Genomic DNA, 17,116 nt, shown 5'->3' on the forward strand with positions numbered 1-17,116 from the left:
GAGACTTTTTATCGACTCATCAAAGAGGAGTCTCAAAGGTGTGTTGCTCCACAATAGAAATAAATATGGATCAATTCCAATAGTCTCACTCTGTACATTTAAAAGAAACATGAAACTTGAAGAAGTTATTGACAGATATTAAGTATAAAGAACATGATGGTTGGTCTGTACGGACTTTAAAGTGACAGGAATGTTACTTGGACAGCAATCTGACTACACAACAATGCCTTGGTTTTTGTGTGAGTGGGACATGCAGGCAAGGAGTAAGACTGGGATGTTAAGGTCTGGTCAAAGAGGGGCAGTTTGTTTGCCTGGTTCATAGACTGTTGGTAGACCCCAAAACTGTTCTCCTTCCATCCTTCTCATCAAACTGGGTTTGATGATACAGTTTGTGAAACCTTACCTGAGGAAGGGCCCTGCTTCAACTATCTTTGTACTAAATTCCCATTGATCACCCAAGAGAAGCTAAAACAAGGTATTTTTGTTGGACCTCAAATTTGCAAACTGATGAGGGACTGAGATTTTGAGGGAACTATGAATAAAAGAGAAAAACAGGTATAGATTAACTTCAGATTCAGACTACAAGAATATAGTTGAAAATATGTTGGCAAACTTCAAGAAGCTGGGCTGCAACATGAGTGTCAAGGTACATTTTTTACACTCCCACATTGACTACTTTCCAGAAAATCTATTAAGAACAGGGTGAGAGGTTTCACCAGGGGTGGGGGGACTGTAAAGTAGAAGGATTTGCAATAAAATCAAAGAAATAACAATTTGACGTATAGGGGATCAGTTTTTAAAATGAGAGATGGATGTTTAGTGGACTTTTTACTGGCCTAGCCTTTTTGTAGTGTTTTCAACGTGTATTTAAATATAAAAGTATGGTAAAAGTAGCATTTTGTTATAATTTCAGTGCACGAATTCTGTCAAAATTAATAAAAATTTGTGAAAAATTAAATTTTCTTTTATGATTTTTGAAGAAACCTGATGTGATGGAAACAAGTGAAAATACTTTCTGAAATCAGCATTAGAAAATGATTCATAAACACCCTTTTCTGAGAAAATATCAGTGAATTTTTTCAAAATGCAGAGTAGTGTTACCTCTATTTAGGAAGGTATGGATATAATTAACACAAGCTCATTATTTTCATAATAGGCCTCACGGGTGTAAACACCATGGCTGCAGGGTTAAGTCATCGAAAATTGTTTTTCTCTAGTACTTTTAATAGCTTTCATTATAAAAATATCACTTTTTTTTATTATTATTGTGAATATGGTTATTACCAAAATGTGATTTATAAATTCTTTTATTTTCAGATTTCCAGCAGTGCTAGACATCTTAAGTTCAGATTTTAAGAGGAATATGATTGATGGAATATAATCTGATACATATGAAAAGTCCATCTTCCATCTGTATTTTGTCTACTGGAGTTTGGATCATATATATGAGATTTACTTTTCTTATATCATTATGAAGCACTGAAATTGATTCCAAATTTCAGTATTTTTATTCATCATATATGATAAAAGAAAATGGGACGATATTCTGGTAAGAAATGTCGTCTGTTAAGCATGTTAGTGCTTACTACCTCTTTCTTTCTGGTGGAGATTATAGTTGGTTATATGACAAATTCTATGGCACTTGTAGCTGATTCTTTTCATATGTTATCAGATGTGATAGCACTCGTCATTGCCTTTATGTCAGTTAAAGTAAGTGTCATATTTTGGTACTTGTTTTTCTGTGCTTGTAGATTTATATAAATGTAATAATGATCCCTAACTTTTCTTGCCTTTCTAACTCTCCAGGATCTTTTTAGCCATTGGATAAATTAGGTAAACTTAGATTGACGAGTTACAGTAGTGCTCAAAATAATTGCATCACCCTATTTTTTAGGTTGTTTGTCTTTATGCTGGCAGCTAAGCTTTAACAAATAGCTGAAAAAAACGTAAGGTAAGTTTCATATGTGTATGAAATACACATATGAAACTTAATTTCAGAAAACTTACTTTTATGCCTTATGGGTAAATATACAATGAAATAAGTACTTTTCCTAAAATAACAGTGTGCTTTTTATGGTTCATATAATAACAAAAATTCTATGAAAGCAGTGATATATATATATATATATATTTTTTTTTTTTTTCATTACTTGGCTCATACTAGGACAACAGGCAGCTGTATAACCAAAAAAAACACAACAAAATGCACACTTAATATTTTGTTGACCTACTCTTTGCTTTGACAGCTGCACATCATTGTGGCATCGACTGGATAATGTTCTGAATATTCCTGAGAAATCTCATTGTACCAAACATGGATTAATATCTTCTTCAGCTCTGTAAGGGTTTTTGTTTTCTTTTCCGTTACTGAAACACCCATTTTGTTCCAACAATTTTGAATTGGATAGAGGTCGGGACTATTCTCAAGCCATGTTATTGTGTGAATTAATTTATCCTTCAACCATTTTTGTACCTGTGGACAGTAAAGACACCTAAATAAATTAAGCAAGAGTGCGATGTTTCATCAATTTAAAAATTTTGCTAATTTTATGAAGAACTTACAGATTTGGCTTTATGATATGGAGCAGAGTCATTCTGCTCCATGTAATATAACAGTTAAAATAAACATTTTAATAAATTAATTATAAATATTAGAAAACAGAAATAATCAATACAATGCATAGTTACATTTGCTTAAGTAAGACTAAATGCAACTGGGAATAATATTTTTAAGAGTTATTTATCTGTATAATAATTATCTGTTATTTATCTGTTTAATAATAGTTTAAAACACCATAGACAACTGTTAAAGGGAAAAAACTACGATAGTAGTGTAAAGGGCATCATTTCAACTGTATCTCATATTGTGCTCATCCTTCCCAATGAATTACCATGTATTGCACAACCTCGAATAAGTAACGCTTCACTAATAGATGGCACAATCCAGACGGCACCGTTTCAAGCCTTGTTGGCCTTTCATCGGTGGGTGGACAGGCACCCTGGTATTACAAACATAATGACAACCGTGATAACATTTAAGTAAGACTAAATGAAACTGGGCATAATATTTTTAAGAGTTATAATTATCTATATAAAAACGGTGCCCACCGAGAATAAGTAACAATAGTCTTCTCTATTAGTGAAGCGTTACTTATTGAGGTTGTGCAATACATGGTAACTCGTTTTGAAGGATGAGCACAATATGAGATACAGTTGAAATGATGCCCTTTACACTACTATTGTAGTTTTTTCTTTAAGAGTTGTCAATGGTGTTTTTACACTGTTATTATATATATATACACATACAGGGTGTCTCAAAAATATTGGTACAAATGTTTAGGGGAGTAGGTAACATCTAAAGAAATGCGAATCACATAGGAACCCATAACTGGAAACGTCACAGGAAAGTAGTAGCAGGGGCACAAGAAGCAGAAATGACACAAGACAGTAATTAGTGGGAAACATTTATTTGACATTATATTAACAATGGAGTACGAGATGGATGCATTTCATGATGTTACAAGAGATGCTTGAAAATTCCACCATGAGACGCGATGCATGCGTGACACCGACGCAGCATGGATTGGCGGACACGGTTGACCACACCTGGAGTTTCTTTGACAGTAGCAGCAGCGCAGATGAGTCTTGCCACGAGATCCATTTCTGTCTCCACAGGCGATTCATACACGATAGATTTGAGGGCCCCCCGCAGAAAGAAATCAAGGCTCGATAAATCAGGTGAGCGTGGGGCCAGGCAATGGGTCCACCACAGCCAATCCATCGACGCCCAAAATGCCTGTTCAAATGGTCACGAACACACCTTCCATAATGGGCAGATGCAACGTTATGTTGAACCCAAATGTTGCGGCTCATATATTTTCTGGAACATCGTCAAGTAATCCTGGTAGAACAAGAAATCCTGGTTGTTCAAGAAAGATCCGATATTTAGCAGAGTTCATGCGGGATGGTAACAGGTATGGGCCGACTAAGCAGTCACCGACCATGCCTGCCCACACATTTGTTGCGAAGCGATGTTGTGCCACATGGGGGCGCACACCGTGTGGGTTGTTGTGTGCCCATACATGAGCATTGTGCTGATTGATAATCCTTTCCGAGTGAAATAAGCCTCATCCGTTAACAAAACATAGGCTGGAAAATTCAAGTCTTGAACACTTTCTTGGAGAAACCATTGCGCAAAAGCCACACGTGCAGGATGATGATCTTGGGGGAGCAGTAACTGAACCCTTTGGAGATGAAAGGGATGTAAGGAATCGCCATGCACAATGGAGTGTCTCGTTGCTGTATACTGCAACGAGACACTCCTGAGGCAGCGGCATGTGTGCTGGTAGTAGGATTATTCTGGACGGCATTCAACACACTTTCTTCCATGGCGGGAGTTCGCGTCAAACGTGGTTTGCCCGCACTACTCCTGTTACCTCTAAATGACCCATACTCGCACAAATTTTGATGCACACGTGCAAACAAACGGTGGTCCGGTACATGTCTGTCTGGGAAGCGTTCTCCATAAATTTGCTGAGCAGCTCGTCCATTGTCCTCTGCTAATCCATACACTAGGTGCATGTCTGCCAGCTTACGGTTTGTATATCGATGCATGCTCTTCATGCGGCGACTACTGCTTGAATGAGTAAACCAGAAATTTTCTCTCCCACGAACTGATGAACAGCGCCGTCTACCGACTTATGGTGACGTTTCTGGTTATGGGTTCCCATGCGATTCACATTCCTTTAGATGTTACCTACCTCCCCGAAATGTTCATACCGATATTTTTGAGACACACTGTGTGTATATATACAGTAAACCTCCGCTATTCGCGGGGGTTACGTTCCTGAGAAATGTCGCGAATACCGAAAACGCGAATACTGAGTTATGGCTCCCATAGTAATAAAGGGGTTCTGTTCCAAAGTATGAAATATATAAGAAAAACTAGTCTAAAATTTTGTCTATGTATGTATTATATGTACCTTCATAATATGACTATGTACATAGACAGTACATAGTGAAATGCAAGCATATGGCATCGATATGAAAATAAGAAACAATTTAATATTAAATGTAATATTTATTAGAAATTTCAAACAAATCTTTCAAACCAGTGCCTTTGCTAGCAAAAAAAACATCCCGCCAGTGCTATCACCAGTTTCGCTAAAGTGTTGATAAGGAGTTTTGCCTTTTCGCGAATGATGAGTGAACTTAATGGAATTTTATTTAGAGTTCGGTCTTCTATCCACAGATTTAAAGCTTTTTCCATTTTTTCTAATTTAACATCACGAGTTACAGAGCAAATTTTTGAAACAATTACCGCGTTTTCACGGACACTATGGCAATTTTTTCTTCCGATTTCTTGATTGATCGTACTGTTGACTCATTGATTTTATAATGTTTTGCCACTGAGGAGACACTTTCACCATTAGAAATTTTGTCTAATAACTCGAATTTTATTCGCTAATGTCATCACTTTCTTTGATATTTTCACATTTCTCTTTTTATTCGTAGCCATATTTTTGTAGGGGTTAGAAAGAACTTGTCCACAATAAAGTCACTTTCTTCCGTTAACACACTCGGAAAAAAAGTCTGTTTTACACTGCAAAAAGGTAGATTTATCATTTTTGTAAGTATTTTTTTTTGTAATCATTTTTGTTTTGTAAGTATATCAATTTATAAATTGATAAATTTATTCAATTTATAAACATATAAATTAAAAGCAAACGACGAAACCTTCCATGACTAACACATACTGAACAAGGATTAGCGAGAAACATCCACTCTCCCGATTTTTTGTCACCCCTCTTCCCCCCACCCACTGAGCGCTGTTTTGACCGAGAAAGATAATTTTAATCACGCCCATGTTTTTTATGGCGGAAAATATTCACAGTGCTTTAAAATTCACATATTTTTAGGTTTCATTTTATATTAAATCGGCGATTGCGAATACGCAAATACAGATACTGCGAATAGCGGGGGTTTACTGTGTGTATATATATAATAAATAAATTAAAAGAACTTAAATCCATATTATTCGCACAACAAAATTTCTTCATGACACCTAATTTACAATCTAAAGCAGTAACTGTAGCATTGTTTAAAGTGAATCATCTTGCAAAAAATGCAAGATGATTCACTTTATTGACCATCAGAAAATGGTTTGCAAAAAATGCAAACCATTTTCTGATGGTCAATTAATCAAAGAGAGACTTATTTTTAGAAATAACAGATTCTCTTTTTGAAAATTTTAAGAACAAAAATGAAATTAAAGGTGCTCTTCAAGATCTGCAATTATCTCAACGTACTGTGATGCGACTCATCGAAAAAATGAGTAAAAATGTGAGCGAACATTTGCATGCTCATATTGCTATTTGGGTGTCCTTTTCTTTACAACTGAATGAACCTACAGACTTCAGTGATACAGCTCAATTGCTCGTTTTTATTTGTCTGGATTTCGATGATTCTGCTACTAGAGAAGGGTATGGTTTCATTAAAAGAAAAACACTAGAGATCCTGATATATTTAACATATTCAAAAATGTTATTAAAAAATTAAATTACCACTATTTAAGCTCATATTAATAACAACAGGTGGAGCTAAAGCAATGATGGGGCATCTTAATGGACTCATCGCATTGTGCCAAAAGGATGATGAATTCCAGATTTTTTGAGTTACCACTGTATCATATTTTGCTGGTCAACATATGTTAGCCTGTAAAAGATTAAATACTAAAAGTGTTATGGACATAGATTTCAAAATTATGAATTCCATCAAAGGACAATCTATTCAAAGGAGACTTTTCAAAATGCAACTCGATGACAATTAACCAGATCTGTTATTACACACAGATGTGAGGTGGCTGAGTCGGAGTAAGTTTCTACAGAGATTTCAAAATTTGCTGAATGAAATTAAAAAATTTGTTGATCAAAGCAGAGATGATTATCAGCAGCTATAAGATAACTGAGTGGTTGTGCGATCTCACTTTTTTGGCAGATTTTAACTGTAAATTAAGTAATCTGAATTCGGAATTACAAGAAAAAAAATAAAAATATGGGCGACATGATTAGTAATATTTCTGCATATAAATATCAATTTTTGTCAATGGCTAAGGATCTCAAAGAAAAGAAAAAATCATTTTGCAAATATGCAAGATAATTTGCAAAAATATCCTGTTTTGAATTTAATAGTGAGAAATGTGTTTCTGAAATTGAGAAAGTTGTGGATGATTTTGAAACCAGATTCATCATCATCATCAGCCATTTTCAATCCACTGCAGGATGAAGGCCTCTCCAGCAACTTTCCAGTTCCTTCTGTTTTGAGCACTGGCCATCCATTTACTACTCAAAAACTCATGAATTTCATCTATCCATCTCCGCCTTTGTCTTCCAGGTTTTCTTCTAGCTCCTCTTGGGTACCATTCTGTTATTTTCTTAGTCCATCTGTCATCATGTCTTCGAGCTATGTGTCCTGCCCAAGACCATTTTAGTTCTTTAGTTTTGATAAGAATGTCCTTTACTTGAGTTTGCTGCCTAATCCATGTGTTTCTCTTCTTATCTAACAGTCTGATTCCCAATATAATTCGTTCCATTCTTCGCTGTGTAGTTCTTAGCTTCTCTTCCATTCTTTTGGCGAGTGCCCAAGTTTCACTTCCATAAGTCATGGTGGGGAGTATACATTGATTCATTATTTTACGTTTCAGACAAACTGGGATATTGCTCTTCAGTACGTGACTATATTTCCTGAATGCTATCCATCCAAAATTTATTCTTCTCTTGACTTCCAGCCATTTATCATTATTACAGCTAATAACTTGTCCCAGATAAGTATATGACTCCACCTGTTCAATTACTGCTCCTTCAATCATTATTTCCCTTTCTGTGGCATACTTGTTCATCATTACTTTTGTTTTAGCCATATTCATCTTTAGTCCAAAATCCTTACTAACTGTGCATAACTGATTAAGATTTTCCTCTAATTCTTTGGGATCGTGGCTTATGACCACAATGTCATCTGCAAATCGTAAATGGTTTAGGTACTCTCCATTCACATTGACTCCTTTCTGCGACCAGTCTAATCTTCTGAAAGCTTCCTCAAGGGCAGCAGTAAACAGCTTCGGAGATATTGTGTCTCCTTGTCGAACTCCTTTCTCGATTTTAAATTTGCTACTGTCTTTGTCTAGTCTAATAAAGGATGTAGCACTCTCATATATTTTCTTCAAAATCATAATATATGGGGTATCTATGCCTTGTCTTTCCAGTGCCCGAAACATTGCCTTATGCTGTAGAGTCAAATGCCTTTTCATAATCCACAAATGCCAGGCATAATGGTGTTTTATATTCATTTGCTTTCTCCATTAGCTGTGATATTACGTGAAGGTGATCCATAGTTGAGAATCCTGTCCTAAAGCCAGCTTGCTCTTTCGGTTGATTCTCATCAAGTATTCTTTCTAATCTGTTAGTAATGACCCTTGTGAACAACTTGTAGATTTGGGATAACAAGCTAATTGGTCTATAATTTCCAATTTCTGATTTATCTCCTTTCTTATGCAGCAAAACTATGATTGCATATTCCACTGCTTAGGCATCACACCTTTTCCAATGCACTTTGTGAAGAGCCTTGCCAGTTTTTGTGTTATGTCTCTTCCTCCCAATTTTAACAACTGTACAGTAACTTCATCTTCCCCCGGGGCTTTCCGATTTTTCATTTTCTTCAATGCATGTTCTACCTCATCAGGAAGAATATCGGGTATGTCGTATGTGTTGCTACTTTGCAATCCATCTTCCCCACTGCTGGTATCATTCCTTCGCTCCTTGTATAATTCTCTATAGTAGTCTTCTGCTATTTGAATTATGCCTTCTCTGCTGTTTATAAGTACACCATCGCTATTCTTCAGTTTCAGTATCATTTGTCTTTCTATATTACTGCTCATGGCTGCTGATTTAAATCCTTTGTTTTCCCTTAATGCTTGTTCTACGTTTCTTGTGTTAAATCTTCTTATGTCCTCTCTGAGTCTCTTTCTAATGGCTTTGCATAACTCAGTATACTCAATTTTCTCCCTGTCAGTGTTTTTCTTGCTCTTCATTTGTCGTCTTTGGTTCATCATGACAAGTGTTTCTTGACTAATTTTTTCTTCTTTGGATTTCTGTTTCCCTATAGGTTTCTTGGGCTTTATCGCTTTCAGAAAGTTGTAATATTCCTCGTCGATATCTTGGTCCTGAGCAGTCTGCAGAAGCTCAAACTTGTTCTTAAGTTCCAGTTCATACTGCCTTTTCTCCTCCTCTGTTATTTCAATGACCTTTGTATTATTTACTCGAGTCAGTTTTTTTCCTTTCCTTTCCTACATCTATATCAAGTATACATCTTACCATTCTGTGATCACTTCCAACATTTACCTTATTCAGGACGGTAACATCATTCACAATATATCTTCTGTTAGTGAGAATGAAGTCGATTTCATTAGTTGTTAATCCATTTGGACTCTTCCATGTCCACTTTCTGTTCACCCTTTTCTTGAAAAAAGTGTTCATTACTGACATTCCTTGAGATTCTGCAAATTCCACAAGTCTTTCACCTCTTTTATTTCTTTCACCAATTCCAAAATTTCCTATAGTTCCTCTTTCTGCACTGTTTTGCCTTTTTCCAACCTTAGCATCGAAGTCCCCCATAATAATATTGTAGTGGGTTTTCTGCTCATCTAGAAGACTCAATTTCAGTGTACATTTCTTCAACCTCTTCATCATCATGGCTCGATGTTGGTGCATAAATCATTATAATCTTTAGCTTGTACCTCTTAGAAATCTTGAGTATTAGTCTTGACACCCTTGGTGATGTACTTTTGAATTCCAAAATGTTGTTTTTAAAATCTTTATTGACCAGAAACCCAACTCCACCTTCACTCCTTTCACTGTTTCCATTGGTGTACAGCAGATTTCCACTTGATAAACTTATAAGTGATTCAGTACTTCTTGTTTCAGCCAAACCGATGATATTCCAATTCACATTTTCTAATTCCTTTTCCAGCTCTAATATCTTGTCTTCACCGATGAGTGATCGTACGTTATAACAGGCCAAGTTCAATTTCCGTGCATGGCAGCCTGGTCGTACCCAGAGATTCTTAGCACCCTCTGCTTCCACTCTGATCCTCTCGCTGCCGTAAGAGGGAGAGTGAAAGCTGCTGGGGACTGAGGGCCATTTGTATTGTTGTGCTCTCATTGCTGGAGGGTTTGGTCTTTTCCTCTTCAAGCTGACCAGGCGTCTTGAAGAGAACCACTCTACACGTTCGTTGCCACCTAAGTGACGTAACAGGGCTTACCATCGAGAAGGTGTGCATGAGTGGATTTTAGGGAGGCAGGCCAACCGGACTTCTCCTAAATCTTCTGTAATAGAGAGATATTGGATCCTTCAGTGTTTTAGGCTGAGTGTCTGATAACACACAGGATACCTGTTCCCTCAGTGATTTTAAAACAATTGAAGACATAGTTCAAAAAATTTCTTATCCATTTAATGTTGACTTATGAAACAAATTGCAGAAAAAAATCGCTGAGATTTTTCACATGGAGAAAATATTCCTTGAAAATGAAATTATTACATTGCGAAACAATATCGTCCTAAAAGCCATCAAAGGTCATCAGACTTTTGGAAATATGTTGGCTGAGAAAAGTATACAAATTTAAAAAAAAATGAAGTGAAATTTTAAATTCCTGTTTTGGTTTCGCATATCTATGTGAATCGCCCTTTTAGTATTTGAAACAAACAAAGACCTAGAAACGGTCTGCTCTTATGGACTTGCATACAGAAGATTCTTTTACTGTTGGCCTCACAGCATATCCCCGATTTTGAAAGCTTGGCAGATGGCATGAAGACACAAATTTCACATAAATTAAAAATTTAAATATATATGAATTTTTAAATAAGAATCCGGAATTTTATTTAATTTTAAAATTTATAAACAACATTTTTCGATATGTGTTGATTAACTTTTTTAACCATGTGCAGTGAAATTCTTGAGATGGTAGATCGCAGCACATTTTGAAGAAAAAAGTAGATCGTATCAAATTAAGTTGGCCACCCCTGCCTTATACCATTTGCTTTCATTATTTTCTAATATTACATTCTTATACAAATTCTCCCAAATTTTTCTAAATCGCATAATTTGCTTATTCTCACTTAAAGCCGCCTATTATTGCTTCTAAGTTACACTGTAAGCGCTTATTTTAATTTTATTACTATTTTACTTTAATTATTTATGTTTTACAACTAATGCGGTGTTGAGACTACCTTGTCCATATTTTTGTGGAAGTTTCGCTGCTTTATCCTCATATTTACTCTCACTTATTTTTAAATTTCCTTTTATTCCACAAATATGGATAAGTATATAAACACAGTTTTTGGTACTTAATCAGGTGTAGTACCCTGATGAAAATACCTGATTATTTATCAATATTTATTTTTAGCTTACATCAGATTTAAAATTTTGGAGTCCCCCCCCCTTTTTTTTTTTTTTAGAACTTTAACCAAATTATCCCACCCTTATCTGATTCTTGCTGTTACTTCATATATTAAACTAATCATTTTTGCTTTACAGTTCTCTTCTCTCTAATTGGCTATCCTAGCCAGGTGGGTAAAGTGCCTGCCTGGCAACCCAAAGGTCGCAGGCTCGATTCCAGCCTCTGGCTTGGATCAAAGTATTGCAAAAACCTTGGGAGGTGCATTATGGCCACAGAAGCCTATGCACCAACAACTACCGAAAAAAAAAAAAAATTGACTATCCAATTCAACCTATAATTTTATTTCATTCGTTATGTCATATAGGACCGGGGGGGGGTGTACTATGCCCCTACTACGCTAAATCCTATAGACAGATGCAACATATAATGAAAATATTTTTCTCACAGAGCTCCTCAACAATGTTATACATCTAGAATAAGGAAGGAATTCTTATATCTTATCGCCAAAACATAAACCCAGGTGGCGGCAGTCTTTATTTTGCTTTCACAAATGCAACTTTGTATAGTGATCAGACACCCGATCGGTTACTGTATCTGTATGCATCATATTGTATGGTGTTTGGGATTCCAAAACTTGACAGGACGGGGGGGAGGGATAGGCCCACCGTATACGAACATTTAGCCATATAGGTGATCAAAAGTTGTTAGTTGATTAATTTCAATTCAAGTTTGTTCAAGTCATTATCAAAACAATAATTGACATACAAAAATATTTGTTTATTATTGTTATTTGTATTTAAAATATAAAGTTTAAAATTAAATTAATAAAATTTTTAGTTAAAAATGGATGAAAACAAAAAAAAGGGAAAAAGTGGAGCCCAAAAAAGAACAATGAAGAAAGCAAAAGAACAAGCAGTCAACAAATTACCTAAATTAGATCACTTCTTTACAAAACACAGTAATGAATTATGTCGAGAAGAAGGTAAAGAAAAGACCAGTATTGAATCAAAAAAGAATGTTGCTATTGTAAATATATCTGCAGATCATTTAAATCAAGCAGGGTCATCAAAAGAAAACAGTTCCACAATGATAGATATGCCTTCGTCGGAAATTAGTGTTGAACGCAATGCACCATTTATTCCCTCAAGCGATCTTGGAGAATATGTGGATATCAACATTTCCGATGAAACAAAAAGAAACATTATGAGTTTGTCATTTCAGAGACCTAAAGGACCATTTCCAAGGGATCCTGAACAACAAAATAGAAGTTTTAGTGACACATACTACTATCCTACTTCAACATATGGTCCAGTTCCTCATTTGTGGCTGTGCTACTCTCGACTGTAGCCAGGTGAGAAGGAGCAGCAGTGCGTAGCACACGCTTCTTGATTAGACTGGGGTTCGAGCCCGTCACCACCAAATATGGAGGATGCGGAAAGGTCAGGGAATGACCACCGCATATTCCCGGAGCAACGTGGCCTTAGTTGCTAATGCTCCTAAAAACCAAATAACAAACAAACAAACAAACTCTGGACTGCGAGATTGGAAAATCTATCTTTTCGGATAAAAACTGTTTCTCAACATCATATCTAGGCATGTGCTATACTTGAAATGTGGCAAAGAATGCAATGATTGATAAAGATCTTGAGGAATGAGTAAGATACAGATATTCATTTTGAAAAATGGTACTAGAACAGTTATTTCAGATAACTCTTTATGTTGGCTAAAAATTCTTTAGCATTTCGCAGTCATCTGGAAGGATTTTCGGAAGATTACAATGGCAATTTTTTATCGAAAGTCCGTTTACTTTCCTATGTAAATGGACTACTTAATGAGAGAAATTATTAATAAGACATCAGGTTCAGTAACTTATTTAAGCCCCGCTATCCAAAATGAGTTAATAGGAGGCTTGAAGTGGTGGAACTCATGTTTAGTCTCCAGAGTTAAGTTCCGGTCAACCCCTCCCCATCTATTCCATCATGCAGTATGACTGATGACTTTTGAGGTTATGATGAACATCATGGTGAGATCCAAACTTCCTTAGATTTCGAGGGTACAGCTCTAAAACGGTGTTCGCAGGCTGGCCACTAGTTAGTACACCGGACCGAACCAATTGGCAACTCTTTAGGAGGCTTCCGGATCAGCTAGTATATAATTTTGCTACCTCTACTCTGCCAGATAGTGACTGGAGGAGTCCGAGTAGTGTGTATGCGGGGGGGGGGGCATTATTGAGGCTGCGTAATGACAAAGATCTGGGTATATTCTTACCATGTGTACGCCATATCCAAAAATTTCATTACTTTGTGCAGCATGTGCCTCCCCCCACTTTTTCTTACTATTGAATACACCATGAATTGTCAAACTAATAGGGTAAGCTTATCTGCGAAAAGATCTAAACATTCAACAATGACCATTTCCACTTGCAGTGGAAATGGTCATTGTTGAGATTTCACTTGCATTTCCATGAGGTTTGGTAGACCTCATGTACTTTTTCTGACAGAATTTCAGTTATCAGTTGATTCAACTACTGCTCATATCAGTTGCCCAAACTATTTACTGTATGATTCTTTTTCCCTCAAAGATGGTACTTGTGCATATGTCTGTTCTGATATTCCCTGCCAGAGCCTTGGTAATTTGAATCTCCTATCTGCGATCTTCTCTGGCTTGAAATCTCTATACTTCACTGTGTCAAATTCATCTGTTGTCTCTACCGTTCTCCCAACTCCACTAATCACTTGGAGCTCTTTGACTTCCCCTCTTTGCAACTTTACTTTCTGCGGTCCAACCTTCCTAACAGTGAGGCAATTTTCCTTAGTGATTTTAATGTTCACAACTCCAGCTGGCTTCCATTTTCTAGTCACATCAGCATCTTGACCCACTGGTCGAGATGCTGAGGCTTTTGCAATTTCTAATGACCTTGTACAGATTGTTCTTTTACCTACAAGAATACCGGACAATCCTCACTATACAGCCAACATGCTTGATCTTTTTCTCACAAACAACTCTTCTAATTACATGGTCGAAGTGAGTGGTCCTTTAGGTACCTCAGATCGCAACTTGGTGATTGTCTCTTCTCCAATGGAGTCTTTATCTCATGGCTATTCCCAACCTTGTATTGTTTGACATTATAAGAATGCAAAATGGGATGACCTGCGAGATTTCTTTTCTTCTTTTCCTTGGTTGGACTACTGTTTCAAAACTTCTGATGTGAACGTTTGCTCAGATCGTGTCAGTGAAATTATACTTGTGGAATGGAATCCTTTATTCCGCACTCCGCTCTAAAGTCTCGTCCTTTATCTAAACCTTCGTTTTCCAATAAATGTGCTAAGGCTGTTCAAGAGAAGAATGTTGCATATCGTAATTGGCTTGTTTCCAATTCTTCAGTTTCATTTTCTGCCTACAACAAAGCTCGCAACAAATGTAAAGCAGTCATTAATCAGTCCAAACTAGATTTGGAACAGGCTAAGAGTAGAAAACTTGCTTCTTGCCCTAATGGTAGCTGAGCATTCTGGTCTCTTGCCAAAGCTATTGGCCGCAACGTTTGCCCATCTCTGCTCTCACCTCTGTCAAAACCAGATGGTTCTATTGTCACTTCAGCCAAGGATAAACTGACCTGCTAGCATCCCATTTTTCTTCCAACTCATGTATTAATGATCTTGGTAAAACACCTCTCATCAATCCCAACTCGCTCCTTTCAATGCCTTCTGTGGTCCTCTGTCAAAAGGATGTGAAAAGGATTTTGACGAATCTCGATGATACGAAAGCTCCAGGTCCTGATGGTATTTCTCCACTTGTTCTCAAAACCTGTGCTTGTCAACTTACTCCTGTTCTTTGCTGCCTTTTTTCACTTTCTTATTCCAAAGGTGTTTTTCCTTCTACTTGGAAATTTGTTCCTCGAAACTCGAGGAACGAGGTTGCTGGTGCGGACGTGCCTTTCTGCTGCTCTTCGAACAGAGAAGTTTTTTCTGATTTATTTTCTGCTTTATTAGTTCAAATTGACATATTAACTTATCTTCTAGAGTAGCTTTATATTCCTATTACGGTACTTAAGTTTAAAGTAACTTAGATAGAGATTTTGTAGGTATTACTTAGTATCGGAAAGGGTATCAAATACACGTGTTTACCGTTCGTAATATCCGCCATTGTTACGGGAAAATTAATCAGTAAAATCTATTAATCTTGTCGAACTTCATTGGCAATTAAATTGTACTATTAACTATACATATAACCACTTAGGTTACGTAACATAAATAATTAGTAAAAACAAATAATTAATACATAACTTGATACGAAAGTTATATAAAGGGATTTCGTAGATAACACTCGTTACTGAAACGTAAATATTTCGTAGATAACACTCGTTACTGAAACGTAAATATTTCGTAGATAACACTCGTTACTGAAATGTAAATATTACGTAGATAACACTCGTTACTGAAACGTAAATATTACGTAGATAACACTCGTTACTTAAACGTAAATATTTCGTAGATAACACTCGTTACTGAAACGTAAATATTCCGTAGATAACACTCGTTACTGAAACATAAATATAGCGTTATAACTGTGTTTGGATACAAGTTTAGGATTTAATTTTGTACAGAAATTGAAATTTTATTGAAAGTAAATGTAAATCATGACTCAAACCAGAGCAGCAAAGCAAAGGGCTCAAGCTAATGGGAATGCTGTGGCCCAGGGGAGAACTGAGGGGGGCAGTTGTCCTCTGAATCACAACCTTGTAAGATGCACTATTTGCTTGATGTTTGCGGAGCAGTCAAGTATGGGACACGATACTGCCATGGGGGATGTCTTTGTGTGTGTGCGATGCAAGGAGTGTAAGGAGATAAGGCGACAACTCAGCGTTGTTATGGGCCTATATGAGAGCTTGAAGGACAGGGTGGATGCCCTCGAAGGATTACAAGTGAGGGGCCCATCAAACTCTCAGCTGCCCACACCAATGCCAGAGCTTGCACTTGGTCATCGCGCAACACAGCGGCAACCCCCAAGGCAGAATGTGCTGGTCCCAAAGGAACTAGTAGTTGTTGGTGACTCTATTGTCAGGGAAACGGGAAACATGCTTTGTAAAAAGGATAGGTGGAACAGGACCAGGATATGTCTGCCAGTGGCAAAAGTTGATGACGTAGTAGAGCGGATATCATCTTTTAAGGGCACAAAAGGTGATATAGTTGTACACGTTGGCACTAATGACATTAAGAGTAGGAGACCGGCGGAATTACTTGACAAGTACAGGTCACTGATGAAAAAAAGCCGTGAATTAGGGTTGAAATTGAAAGTGTCTGCAATTCTGCCCAGACACGATAGGAGGGAGTATATGATGAGAGCCCTGTCAATCAATTCGGCCCTGGAAAGATTGTGCAGGGCTCAAGGGGTAGAATTTTTTTCAGCCTGGTCTGTACTTGTTAACAGGAGAGACTGCTTCTACAGGGATGGGATACACTTAAATAGAAAGGGTGCAAGAATGTTTGCTGATGCTATCGAGGCAATGTTAGGTGGGTCGGAAAACTGCTAGATTGGGGGGATACAAGGACTAATAGATTAACAGTAGCCACTGGCAGAGGTGAAAGTGATTCTTGCACTGCTTCTATTGGAATGAGCCGCAGCCTGGAAAATAAGATGCAGGATATTTCAGAGACTGCTGGGAATCA

The 17,116-nt window shown here is 36.9% G+C and overlaps 1 protein-coding gene across 1 annotated transcript in view; it reads left to right on the forward strand.

Annotated features, from left to right (window-relative positions):
- The first annotated feature begins 1,525 nt into the window (after nucleotides 1-1,525).
- The window catches only part of LOC150077353 (proton-coupled zinc antiporter SLC30A1-like), a 169,359-nt gene continuing 153,768 nt past the window's right edge, over nucleotides 1,526-17,116 (forward strand). The window contains exon 1 of the mRNA XM_090386856.1: nucleotides 1,526-1,710. Within this exon, the coding sequence (XP_090242982.1) occupies nucleotides 1,534-1,710 (177 nt within the window). The 5' untranslated portion in view covers nucleotides 1,526-1,533. The remainder of the gene's footprint in view (nucleotides 1,711-17,116) is intronic.

Source organism: Mastigoproctus giganteus, chromosome 12 (assembly GCF_048544385.1).
Source record: "Mastigoproctus giganteus isolate SK-2022 chromosome 12, ASM4854438v1, whole genome shotgun sequence".
NCBI classification, from domain to species: domain Eukaryota; kingdom Metazoa; phylum Arthropoda; class Arachnida; order Uropygi; family Thelyphonidae; genus Mastigoproctus; species Mastigoproctus giganteus.